The 12916-nt window shown below is 45.3% G+C and overlaps 1 protein-coding gene and 1 long non-coding RNA gene across 4 annotated transcripts in view; one reads left to right on the forward strand and one right to left on the reverse strand.

The window, feature by feature from the left end:
• LOC132239867 (uncharacterized) overlaps positions 1-12916 on the reverse strand; it is a 566058-nt gene that overhangs the window by 537373 nt on the left and 15769 nt on the right. The gene's annotated exons all lie outside the window — the stretch shown is intronic.
• Positions 1-12916, forward strand: part of SLC13A3 (solute carrier family 13 member 3) — a 68539-nt gene that overhangs the window by 38764 nt on the left and 16859 nt on the right. For all 3 annotated transcript variants that reach the window (XM_059706865.1, XM_059706864.1, XM_059706863.1), the window contains exons 4-9: positions 66-132; positions 3063-3248; positions 5628-5753; positions 7134-7226; positions 8177-8281; positions 11819-11916. In XM_059706865.1, coding sequence (XP_059562848.1) covers positions 66-132; positions 3063-3248; positions 5628-5753; positions 7134-7226; positions 8177-8281; positions 11819-11916 — 675 coding nt within the window. The remainder of the gene's footprint in view (positions 1-65; positions 133-3062; positions 3249-5627; positions 5754-7133; positions 7227-8176; positions 8282-11818; positions 11917-12916) is intronic.

Below are 12916 nucleotides of genomic sequence, written 5' to 3' on the forward strand. Positions count from 1 at the left end.
AAAAGGATGGGCACACTCCTGTCCCACTCACATGACACTAAGCACATCATGCTTTCTTCTCCTAGTTGCTGTGGGGACAAAAGGCATGAACCCTGTGCCCATGGAGATGCAATTTCTTGCCAGAAGAGAAGAGTGAGTTCCTGGTAAAAATCATTGAGGCGCCAATTCTTGGTCCAAGGAGATGATGAACGAGAGCTCAGTGCTGCAAGCAACCTCCCTCCCATCTCTGAAAATTTCTCCAAATGACATACTTGCCTAAGTTTCCACCTTTTGCTTATGCATAGATCTCCTCAGAATCCTTAAAAATGCAGATGTGGTCAGGCAGAGGAGTACATTCAGTCCCTGGAGTTTTAGTAAGGGGAGGGTCTCCAGCCAGGCCCAGAAGAGCAGAAGAGCACAAGCCACATGATAGTCAAGAAGGAGAGCAGGTGCAGACCAGGTCGAGAGGCGCCAAGGACAAAAACGTCCTATGAGACAGTAATAATCGTGACTTCTGTGAGTCCAGAAGCACCTTCACATCAATAACATGTCCAGTCTCTGGTGTACTTTGTGTATAACAATACGGTTTAGATCTTGGGGTTTGGAGCCACACAGATCTGACTTTGAACCTGGGCTCTGCCACCTACCTGCTGTGTCATTTAACCTTTTTGAGCCTCAATTAAGTTCACCTAACAACTGGATATGATATTGGAACCCAGCTTAAAGGGTTGTTTTGAGATTAAATGGAATAATGTCGACAAAGCCAGCTGCTAGGCCCTACATGCACGATGATAGCGCTTGTTATTAATGGCATTGTTATCTTGATTTAATGGTGATGGAACAGTAGGAAGTAAAGTGATTTGCTCTCAGCATTGCTGGGCATTGACCAGGTCTGTTTCATTCACAAGTAAAATCCATAATATGTCCCATGGTTGTGAGTGTTATGCAGGAGAATAAAGCAGTAAAGAGGCCAGGGCGGGGGCCTGGAGCTGGAAAGGGCAGCTTTAAAATGGGCAATGGGGGAAGGCCTCTCTAAGAAGGTCATGCTTGAGCAGACACCTGAGGGAGATGCGGGATCGTGGAGGATCTGTAGAGTGTTCTCAGCAGAGGGACTAGCAGGGGCAAAGTTCCTGGGAGTCCAAGGCAGACAAGAAGCCTGTACGCTTCCTGTGGGGTTGGAGTTGGGAGAGTGGGTGGTAGATAATGTTAGAGAGACTGCTTGTATGGTGAGGGTGGTAGTAGTGGGACAGGGCATGTGGGACCTCATAGGCCACTGATGTAGCGTTGATTTTGAATGGAGGGGAGCTGATGGAGGGATAGCAGAGGAGGAATATGATTTCACATCTGATTGTTTTATCCCAGGGACTGTACTCCTTCCCAGCACCCCTTGGGAGCTTTGAGTCCAGCTTTGAAATCACGGGTTCTGTGATGGCCCAGCCACTCACTACCATGCAACCTGGGAATCAGTTTTTACCTCCTGCCTATGCAGAGTTTATTGGAAAATACCTGATGCTACTCTCTGGAACGCCATGTCCATTAGATGAAAACTCTATGTCCACTGGATGCAAGCCCTGTCCCCTCTCTGGGCCTCAGTTTCCCCATCTAAACAAAGAAGGGGTTGCACTAAATGAACCCTAGGGCCCATCTGCTCTCTCATTCTCACTGGGAGGCTCAGTCTGGTTGGGTTCCCACATCTGAGAGGCCACAGTTCCCGACCAGGCCACTCACCTGAGAAGTCAGACCATGATGACATGGGTCTCCAGCTGCTTCCTTGTGTCCCTTTCAGACTTCTGATCATGTCCCCATTGTCCACTGGAGATGGGGCCCCTCATGTAGCAATTTAAATCAGACAGTATTTGATGGATCTTTCAGTATTTTAAAATATTTGATTTTAAAAATATATATATATTTCTTTATTAATTTCAGAGAGGAAGAGAGAAGGAAAGAGTGAGATAGAAACATCAATGATGAGAGAGAATCACTGATTGGCTGCCTCTTGCGCACCTCCCCACTGGGGAACGAGCCCACAACCCAGGCATGTGTCCTTGGCTGGAATCAAACCTGGGACCCTTCAGTCCGCAGGCCGATGCTCTATCCACTGAGCCAAGCCGGCTAGGGCAAAATATTTGATTTTTTAATGGCACAGGAGCAATTCTTAATTTCATTCACTTACAAACATTTTATAATTGCACAAGTCAAAAAAAAAACAACCACTCTTAAACAAAAAATATATTCGGCATCTCACTCCTAAAGACAAGTTAAAACAGTTAAGTGAATACTAATCTAGATTATTTATTGATATCTCTATATATACATACACACATTTTCTTAACTAAAAATGCTGACAATACTATATATGCTGTTTTGGAAACTGTTATCTCACTTAATGGAGTGTAGTGAACATCTTTTTACCTCAATCACATTTGTGTCAACATCATTAACTTTAAATTATATAATTAATAACTATAATTAATTTTATTCTTTCCCAAAACTCTAACTGTGCAAGGAAAACAACCCAGAAAAAAATACAAATAGAGAAAAAGGACCTGTAGTTCAACCCCCGAGAAAGGTACCAAAATGACTTTGCCTATGACTATTCTAGACTTTTCTTAAAACTCAAATATTCATGAAATAATGTGAATATTGTTAAAATAAAATAAAAACTAGTGCTGTTATCTATCTTTCCACTTTACATAATGGATATCTTTCATCTTAATACACTCATCTAAATCACAATTTTTAAATAGCATCCAGAAAGGGGATCATCTTTATTTAGCCAATCCCTTTTTGATGGTGATTTAGGTTATTCTAAATGGAAATGATAAAAATTAATTAACTAATTAATTAAAATGGTATTTAACACCATGGGGAACTCTTGTACCCACACTCGAGACATTTGCCCAGTTATTTCTTTGGGACTAATTCTTAGCAGAGAACACCTGAGCTGAGGGGTGCCCAGCTCTAGAGGTTTTGATGTCGGTGCCGATTACCTTCTCTCCCCACCCCAGCAATGTGTGAGCTCCTCCGTGTGGGCTCAGGATCGCTGTGTGTGCTGAATGGCGTCTCTTTGGGTTTGTTTAAAGCAAAGACTTCCCTGAGGAGGCAGAGGATCCGCCGGCTCTTGCAGACAGCAACAAGAAGGCGGAAGAATATCGCAAAAACATCTGGAAGGGCCTCCTCATCTCCATCCCTTACGCGGCCAGCATTGGGGGCACGGCCACTCTCACCGGCACGGCTCCCAACCTCATCCTACTTGGTGGGATCAAGAGGTAAAAGCAAGTGTCCTCATTCCCTCGGCTCCCGCCCCCCCCCCCCCCCCGTCCACGCCCCTCCTCCCCGCCCACCCCCCATCCCCCTGCTTCAGTTAACTAACATCCAGGGAATGTATCTTGAGTGCCTTCTATTGGCCAGGCTTCAGCATAAAACCCAGCCAAGTCTCTGTGCTCTGTGGGACTCTTATTCTGGTGGGGAGATACATGGTAAAGGAAACAGCAAATGAATATGGGAGATGTCCATGTGATAAATTGTGAAATAAATCAAAGCAGGATAAAGGGGTAGGAGGCACAGGAGTGAGTCGGTCACGGATGTCCGGCCTTTCTAACAAGAGGGCATTTGAGCAGAGGCCTCGAGGTGAGGGAGTGGACCCTGTGGACACAGAAGGATAGCGCCTTGCAGACGGAGGGGCAGCCTGAGCAAAGGTGATCGGCATAAAGGCCCGCTAGGCTGCAGTGTAGAAGGTGCGGGGGGGTTGTGGGAGGAGGTGCGGTAAGAAGAGGCCAGACGAAGGCAGCTCTTGTAAGACCCAGCGGGGAGTCCGTGGAAGCTGAGAGCAGAAGGGCAACGTGATGTGGCATCTGCTTTGAAAACAACCCAGCTGGAGGCGTTGGTCCGCGCTGTCCCGTCCAGTGAGAAGCGGGCCAGCAGGGCAGCGGGTTCTGCCAGGAGGTGAAGTGTCCCCAACTCTGAAACTATTTCAACAGAGGCTGGCATGAGAACAAGAGAAGGCTTCTCAGACAGCATGGCTTGTCGACTCGGTCATTCCAAGCCTCTTAGTTCAAAGATTTAAAACAATTCCTGTATTTCAAGATCCTAAGATGTTCAGATTCTAGGATTCTGAGAGGTTTTCAGATTCCTGTGCAGTGGAGATACGGCCTGCATTGATTTAATCTTCACAAATGCACACGTAAGCATTTGGCAAGCAGATAACAGTAAAAAGTCTTTGATGTCCCACATGGCCCCAGCGGCTGACCAGTTTCTTTTCCTGCGACTCAACCAAGGAATCAAGAACCTAGTATCGGGAGGGTGAGGGAAAGCTGGTGTTGGTCTCCTGAGAGCAGGTTTGGCATACATAAATCGGTCCTCTACTTGAGGGTAATTGAAATTATTTTTATGAGAAATTTTAAGTACACTCCAGTTTTGCCTCACAAACTAATTTTAAAACCTTAAACCTCCACTATATTACATCAGGTGCCTAAGTTCCTTGATTGTATGATTTGATATCAGGTAGAAACCAGTGATTCTCAGCCACTGGGTGCTTGTTAGAGTCACTGGGGGAGATGAAAAAATACAGCTGGGTCTCAGTTGCAGAGTGTGATTCAGAGGGTGTGAGATGGGCCAGGCGTCAGCATTTTGCCAATTGATTTCAGCCCGCTGCAGACCTTTGGTGTCTTTTCATCTCCATTCTCTGAGCAAGACTTGGCTGTGCCTTAGGTTTTGGTTAGCAAACATAGATGGCCCTGTTTCAAATGTGGGAACAGCCTGGGCTGGCCCTGTAGTCTCCTCAACTGGAAGAGGCTGGACAGGAAAGATGTGGGTTCTGGGAGCCTCAGGGCAGGTCCTGAGGTGGGGGATGCAGGTAATGGGTGGGGTGGCAGTTGCTATCAGAGAAATTTCAGGCTGCCTGCCCATGCTGACATGAACAGAACTTTGTCCCAACTTTAAAAGAAATTAGGGAGGGTCCGACTGGCATGGCTCAATGGTTGAGCATCGACCTATGAACCAGGGAGTCATGGTTCAATACCCAGTTGGTTGTGGGCTCGAACTCCAGTAGGGGGTGTGCAGGAGGCAGCAGATTAGTGATTCTTATCATTGGCGTTTCTCTCTCTCTTTCTACCTGAAATCAATAATAAAATAAAATAAAAAAATTAAAGAAATTAGGGAGGAAATGCTGGAGTTGTAAGTGCAAATATCAAACATGAAGGATTTGGAGTAAATTGTATATAAATTACATGCATGTTATCGGCAACATTTAATTGCTCAGGCTTGGACTCTCTGGTCTTGGAGGAGAGGATTTAGAAGGAATGCTAAGTAATATGGAGCTCTGGTTCTCCAGCTAGGAGCCCGGGAGACAGGGCAATAGCTGCCCTGAGCGTTTTCCTGGGGCTTTGCTCCCCAAATTCATTTCATTAGTTTATTCTGATTATACATTTAATGGTGGGTACATTGTAGAACTCTCAGATAATATAGAAAAATAAACATTTGAAATACCTTTCATGCTACTGTGAATATTTAACATACTTCTCATTTTTCTATGCATGCGCGAGCACGCGCGCGCACGCACACATACACACACACACACACACACACACACACACACACACCCCGTCATGGCTGATCTTGGCTGGCTCTCGCCTCCCTCTTTTCTCCAGTGCCTTCCCACAGAGCGACGTGGTGAATTTCGGCTCCTGGTTCATTTTCGCCTTACCTCTTATGGTGCTGTTCCTGTTGATTGCCTGGCTCTGGATCTCCTTCCTGTATGGGGGAATATTCACGAGGTACCACCTTCATGTTTCACTTGAGCTTTGAGCCAGACTGAGCTGTGTTTGACCCAGGTTCTTTCTCACTAGGGAATGGCGGCTTGAGTCTTGGTCTTCTGCATACACCGAGGACTGTCTTTATAATGTCATGTTATCTTCTCACTTGGTGACTAGTAGACCTCACTTCCCTACCGTGTGCAGACAGTGGGTGGTGTGTGGATAGTGGGTGGTGTGTGACCTGCCTGCTATGCTCAGACCCTCAGTTAATTCATCCATCATCGATATTAAACCACTAATAAAAACACATTTTTATTTTAATAAATATTGTCAAGTCATTCTCCATAAGAATTGTACTAATTTGTTCTCCCATTTACCACATATAAGAGTGTCTGTTACCATAGAGCAAAGTGGATTTTTGCCAATCTGATAAGAGAAAAGTAATTTGCATTTACTTTATTAAGAGTAATTTTGAACACCTTTTAACATTGGGGGCAGTATGAAAAGTTTTTATATCTTCATGGGCACCATTGGTATTCACTTTCCTGTGAATTGCTAAACTGTGTGTCTATATCCTTTGTACATTTTTCAAATGGACTGTTGGTGTTGGTTGATCTTATTGATTTCTAATACTCTTTATATATTGAAAGGTTAGTGATTATTCTGCAATATGAGTTGCAAATATTTTTCTAACTTGCTTTTTACTTTGCTTTCTTTCATGTAGGATTTTTGAGAAAATTTTACATAGACTATTTATCAATCTTTTCATATATGGCTCCTGAATTTTCCATTACAGTTAAAAGGGCCGTCCCATTAAAGGAGTTATAAAAAAAAGTAATCACAGTTTTCTTCTGATATTTTAATATTTTTCACATTTAAATTCCTTTTTATCTATTTGGGGTTTATCCTTAGGGTGCTATGAGGTTTAAATTCATTGTCATGGTATCCTTGTCAAAAATCAATTGACCACAGATGTGTATGGGTTTATCTCTGAACTCCCAATTCTGTTCCATTGAACTATATGTCCAACACCATTGAACAAATAGCCCATCTTTTGCATACCAGCTGTGATACCAACTTTATCACAGATAAATCCCCATTTATATTTGGCTATATTTCTGGGCTTTCTATTTTATTCCATTGATTTGTCTGTTTATTCATGTTTCTGTTTGACCCCCTAAAGGATCCCCTGGGAGTCAGGTGATCAGATTCACATTTAAAAAGAACATCCAGGCTATATGTGGGGAGAACAGTTTTTAGGAAGGGAAGACAGAGGGAGACCCGCAGGCCGCTGGAGTTTCCCGAACAGAGATAATGAGGCCGGGCCAGGTGGTGGTGGGCTGGGGCGAAGTTAGTCACCCTTGCAGTAGCCACTCCTAACGTCTCTACTTTCTGTTTCAGGGGCTGGAAGAAGGACACAGAGGTCAATGCTACTGGAGAAGAAAGGGCTCGCGCTGTGATTCAGGAGGAATACAAGAGTCTGGGGCAGATGGTGTGCGCGATCCAGGGACCCATGGGGTGGAGAGAAAACTGGGCGGTAGACTTTCAAGAGACTTACCTCTTGGTCTGATTCCTGGGTCCCCGGGGGCTGAGTCCCAGGGGAATATCAGGACCAGTGGCCTGAAATGGGGTCCTGGAGATGGAGGGTAGGGAGGTGGCTCACACAGTCAGCCTCTTGCCCTGGTGCTGGGGTAGATACCAGGAAGCTCCTCAGGGTGTACTTGGGGTGGGGACTTGCCTCCTTCCTGCCAAATGCACCCTTTCCCTCCTGGTACATGGGATACTCAACTTTGCTTTGGGCAGCTTCCAGGACCTTGTTTAACCTGTGTATTTCCTGTGGTAACAATAACTCGGAGTCAGCAGGCTTGCCCCCAAGGACTGACTCTGCCACTCACTTCCTGTGTGACCTCGGGCAAGGCACTAACCCTCTCTGGGCTCTGTTCCCCAATCTGTGAAATGGGCACATTGGGTAGATATTTGCCCCCAACATTTGCAGACTCTCTCTCTTTCTACTTGTCTTTGTGTCTGTCCCTTTCTGTGTTTGTCCCACTCTGCGCTCATGTTCATCCCGGTGTGTGACTCTTTGCCTACCTCTCTGTTTCCTGTCTCTCTGATTCTCTCTTTCTCACTCTTTCTCTCTGTCTCTGGATTCTCCCTAGGACTCTGGGAAATTCCCAGTAAAAATTATATAAATAGTTTTGCTGAGGGGCTGCTTGATACTTAGGAAGGACCCTGGCGAGTGTGGTAGCCCCAGGCAGGAACCACTCACACCACAGAACAGCCGTCTCCTCACGCGGGGGGCTTCCTGGGGAGTGAACCCCTCCTTTCAGTTTCTCAGAGGCAGGGTCTGGGCCCAATCACACTGTGGGCGCCTGCCCGAGGCTTCCCACCCCGCAGACCGCCCGAGCCCACGGTCACCATGTGCCTGCACATCTATACCACAGGTTTGCTGAACGGGCCGTTTTCGTCCTTTTCTGCATGTTCGCCATCCTCCTCTTCTTCCGGGACCCGAAGTTCATCCCTGGCTGGTCCAATCTCTTCAAACCTGGGTGAGCCTCTGGGGACCCACAGGTGGAGTCCAACAGGGAAGATTCCGGGATGGGCCGCGCGGAGCTGGAGAGGCAGTGCAGTGGGGTGACCTGGGCGAGGTTCATGCCTCTGGTCCCTGGTCATTATTAATGGCTCCTTTTTTTTTGCTCTCGAAAGAGTTTTGGTTTGGAGGATAAGACATTTGGGTTCTCATGTATTGAGAGCTTTGTCTTTGAAATCAGACAAAACTGGGTTTCATGGGCAGCTGTGTCACTTACAAATTGTGCAGCCCCAATCACGTCATTCATTCATTCATTCATTCATGCACTCAGTCAACATTTTTTGAGAGCCTAATATGTGTTAAGCATTATGCTAGATGCTGGGGACTCAGACAAAAACAAATAGTTAGACAAAATAACATTGTAAAGAGTGCAATGAAAGAGTGAGAGGGTGGAATTATAAACGAATGGAGTGCGGGCCTTGACTTTGGATAGTTCTGGGAAGAACCGAAGTTAGAGTGGAGATAAAAACTGGAGACACACTAGGCATGTCTATGAGAGCCTGGGGTAGGAACCAACTTAGGACACTTGAAGCCCAGTGTGACCCACGCCTGGTGGGAAGGGAGGGAAGTGGGCAAGACATGGCTGGAAGGGAAGGTGAGGGCCAGATCATGGAGGTCTTGTTGGACATGTTAAGCATTTGGGTATTTTTTAGTAAGACTAATGGGAAGCTATTGGAGGATCTGTGTCGCAGTGTCCTCATCTGTAAAACGGTATAATAATAGCACGTTTCTCACCGAATTGTTCTGAGGATAAATGAGTTAATACATGTCAAATGATTAAAATTGCTCATAGGAAGAACTCAGTAAAACATCAATTACATTTACTAGAGAATGCATAGCGGGGTCAAAAATACAGGTGAGAGAACAGTTAGGAGCTATGACGCCATCCAGATGGTCCCTGTCATCTGAGACAGGGGTCAGGAAACTAAGGCTTATGGACCAAATCTGGCCCACTCTTGTTTTTGAATGGTTTTTACATTTTTAAATGGCTAGGGAAAATCGAAAGACTATACAGGATGGGGCAAAAGTAGTTTTTAGTTGTGAGTAAGCAATGCACAGATTTTATTCTCGCATCATTATTTATTAATTATCGTATTATCTTCCATATGAACAACTGTAAACCTACTTTTGCCCCACCCTGTAGTTTGTGGCACATGAAAATCATATGAAATTCAAAGGACAGTGTCTACAAATACAGTTCTGTTGGACCACAGCCATACCTTAGGTACTGTCTACGGCTGGTTTCGCGCTATGATGTCAAAGTTGAGCCATGCCAGAAACCACATGGCCTGCAAAGCCAAAGGTATTTACTGGGTGGCCTTTTATAGAAGACGTTATGGGCCCCAATCTCGGCGAAGGCTTTAACGGCTTGAATGAAACAAAGAAAGTGAAAATCACCTAGAATCTTTGTCTCCAGATCTGATGGACATCCTTTCTGACTTAAAGGAGTGCCTCTCTGAGAACCATTCCACAACTTGATTGGCTTGATGGCTATAAGACTGTGTAAATTAGGCTAAAATCACTTAACTATATCCTTAAAATGGGTGCATTGTATTCCATGTTAAGTATATATTTCAGTAAAACTAATTTTTAAAACACAAGCAAACTGACTAAAAAGAAACCTATCTAAACACAAGATTTTTTTTGACAGAAGTGTGATTACAGTGAACATATTGTTTGTGATCTGCTCCTTTTTGTTTCATGATAAAAGTTATGTTTACTCATTATAAAAAAATTCAAGCAATGCTGAAGTGAAAAAGTAAAATTTAGTTGCCCTTCATCTCCCCTCTGTCCCACTCCCCAGTGATATTCACAATTAAAGTTGGTGTGTAATATTGTAGACACACACACGCACATTAATACACACACAGAGACATATAACAAAAAATTGGGAAATATAATAATAGGATCATGGACAGTTTGCCATTTCATTCTTCTTATTAAATATTTTTATTGATTTTATTTATTTCAGAGAGGAAGGGTGAGGGAGAGAGAGAAACATCAATGATGAGAGAGGATCATCAATTGGCTGCCTCCTGCACACCCCCTACTGGGGATCGAGCCTGCAACCTGGGGATGTGCCCTGACTGGGAATTGAACTGTGACCTCCTGGTTCATAGGTCAACACTCAACCACTGAGCCACATTGACAGGGCTATTTCATTCTTTTTAAACACTGCATAGTATCCTATAGAATGGGAGTGTCTTAATTTAGCTTATCAATTCCTTTTGGATTGTGTCCAATACTGCAAATAAAAACTTTTTTATTTATTTACAAGGTTCCTTGGTTGTATGTCTACACATAAAAATTGATATTATCTCATATATTAAAAAAAGATGTAGGGTATTTCATTATGTACATATTATACCTATGATTAAAAACACTTTATTTAAACATGTCTCTACTAAGCATCTTCTATTTTTCACTCTTATCAAATGAACATCTCTGTACATAATCTGTGTACAAGAGTCCAGTTACTTCCTGAGGGTAAATTCCTAGACGTATAATAACTGGATCAAGGGGTATTCACATGAAAAGTATAGAAGCATGATGCCAGCTGTCCTCTGGAAGGTTAAACATCTATTTTCCCACCAGCCCTATATATTTCCAACATCCTCATTCGGTGTTACCACCCTTTCGAAGTTTGCCTGTCTGTTCGCAGAGGTAAAAAGAATAGTACTCCGTTAGTGTTTTGATTTCTATTTCTCTAGTATAGTGGTATTGCCCACCGTTTCCAGTTTGTTGGCCATTTGAATACTCTTCTTCCCACATGTCTGGGCTAAACATGCTTTTGTTAGTAGTTGGCTCTGAGCTTCTTTGAACTTGCAGCTGGGAAAATCTGGGTTTAGTACCCATCTCCCCACAGACCATGGTCTGGCCTTGAGCCAGTTGCTCTGCTCTCTGAGCCTTGGGTTCCTCATCTGAAATGGAAGAGGCCTACCCCAGGCTTCTGAGAGCTTAGCATCTCCTCCACTGGACACCTTGTGGATCCTTGCAAGCTGCTGGTTAGGTTTTGTGGGGCCATGAGGCTGGCTCCATCTGGGCTCTGCTGATCTGAGTGAGCTCCATGTCCATGTAGTAAGCTGCCCATCCCAGGAGGAATGCAAACAGAAGCTGAGCAAATACAGAGCTGCTACAGGAACCCTGGTTACAGTGATCCACGGGGGTTCCACAGACCCCGGTATTCTGTGGCTCTCAGATTCTTTCCTCCTTGGTCAAGTCCCTTGACCTCGTGTCCTTGAGTTGGGAGGAAAAGTATTTGTTTGGCTCAAGCAGGATCTAAAAGCCCGGGGGCCTGTGGGCAAAGGGCTTTTGCATCCACGGGTGGTTGCATCCGTGCTGAGTTCAGTGCAAGACAGAATCCAGAGGCCGCTGACCAGGCCCCTTCACAGTGGCCCTGATGCCCTCCCACAGATCCTCACTGGTAAATCTGCCAAGCCTTGGCCTGCTGAGATGCCCAGGGCCACATGATTCAGGGCCTTGTCTGTCCTCGTAGGTTTACCTCTGATGCTGTAACCGGCGTGAGCATTGTCACCATCTTGTTTTTCTTCCCATCCAAAAGGCCCTCTCTCCAGTGGTGGTGTGACTTTAAAGGTAAGGCGGTCGGGGCTGGGGTGTCGGTGAGCTCAGTGAGTTCTGTGGCGTGGAGCGTGGTAATCGGTGGCCTGAGGTGGGCCCCACACCTGGGACCTGAGAGCCCTACTGAACGAGCCACGAGCCACGAGCCACCCTGAGTCTTCCCCACCCCCTGCTCCCCGTTCTCTGTCTGAGCAGCTACCTTGTCTGGCACTTAGGGCTGCCGGAGGGGGCTGTCCAGGGCAGGGCCTATCGACTAGATACGGTCCCCGGGCCAAATCCAGCTGCCTGTCTATTTTTGTACAACCCATGAGCTGAGAATGGCTCTCACATTTCTAAATGGTTGAAAAGAATCAGGAGAAAAATATGACACACAGACATTACATGAAATTCAAATTTCAGTGGCCATAAAGTTTTTAATTTCTTTAATAAGAAATTTGTGGGCTTTTCATTTCTCTAGTTATTTAAGTGTCTCTGCAATAGCCTCGTTGTTGCCTGTTGGCCCACAAAGCCCGAGATACTTACTCTCTGCTCCTTTATAGAAAAGCTTTGCCACCTCTGGACTTGCAACCTAATTGCCCACAGGGCCAGATGTGGGCATCTCAAGCTGGGTTAAAATGAATAGGAAGCGGTGTGGAGTGAGGCGAAACCGCAGAAAAACATTCAAATCCAGCCTAAAAGCATCACGGAGGCCTCCAAACCAAACTGCCTGTAGTCTGGCCTTGGCCTTCAGAGCTCCATCCAGCCTGTGGCCCCACTGGATTTCCAGCAGTCTGCCATGCGAGGGTGCCAACACCTGCCACCTGTCACAGATGAGCATGTGTGTGCCTGGCCCATCGCTATCTGGGGAGTGAGATGAGCTCTGGACCAGGAGTCAGGAAACAGTGGTCCTAAGCTAATTATTTTCTATTGTGTGTCTTTTAATTTATTTTTATTGATTTCAGAGAGGAAGAGAGAGATAGAAACATCAATGATGAGAGAGAGTCATTGATTGGCTGCCTCCTGCACGCCCCACACT

The sequence above is a fragment of the Myotis daubentonii genome, chromosome 8 (genome assembly GCF_963259705.1).
Source record: "Myotis daubentonii chromosome 8, mMyoDau2.1, whole genome shotgun sequence".
NCBI classification, from domain to species: Eukaryota; Metazoa; Chordata; class Mammalia; order Chiroptera; family Vespertilionidae; genus Myotis; species Myotis daubentonii.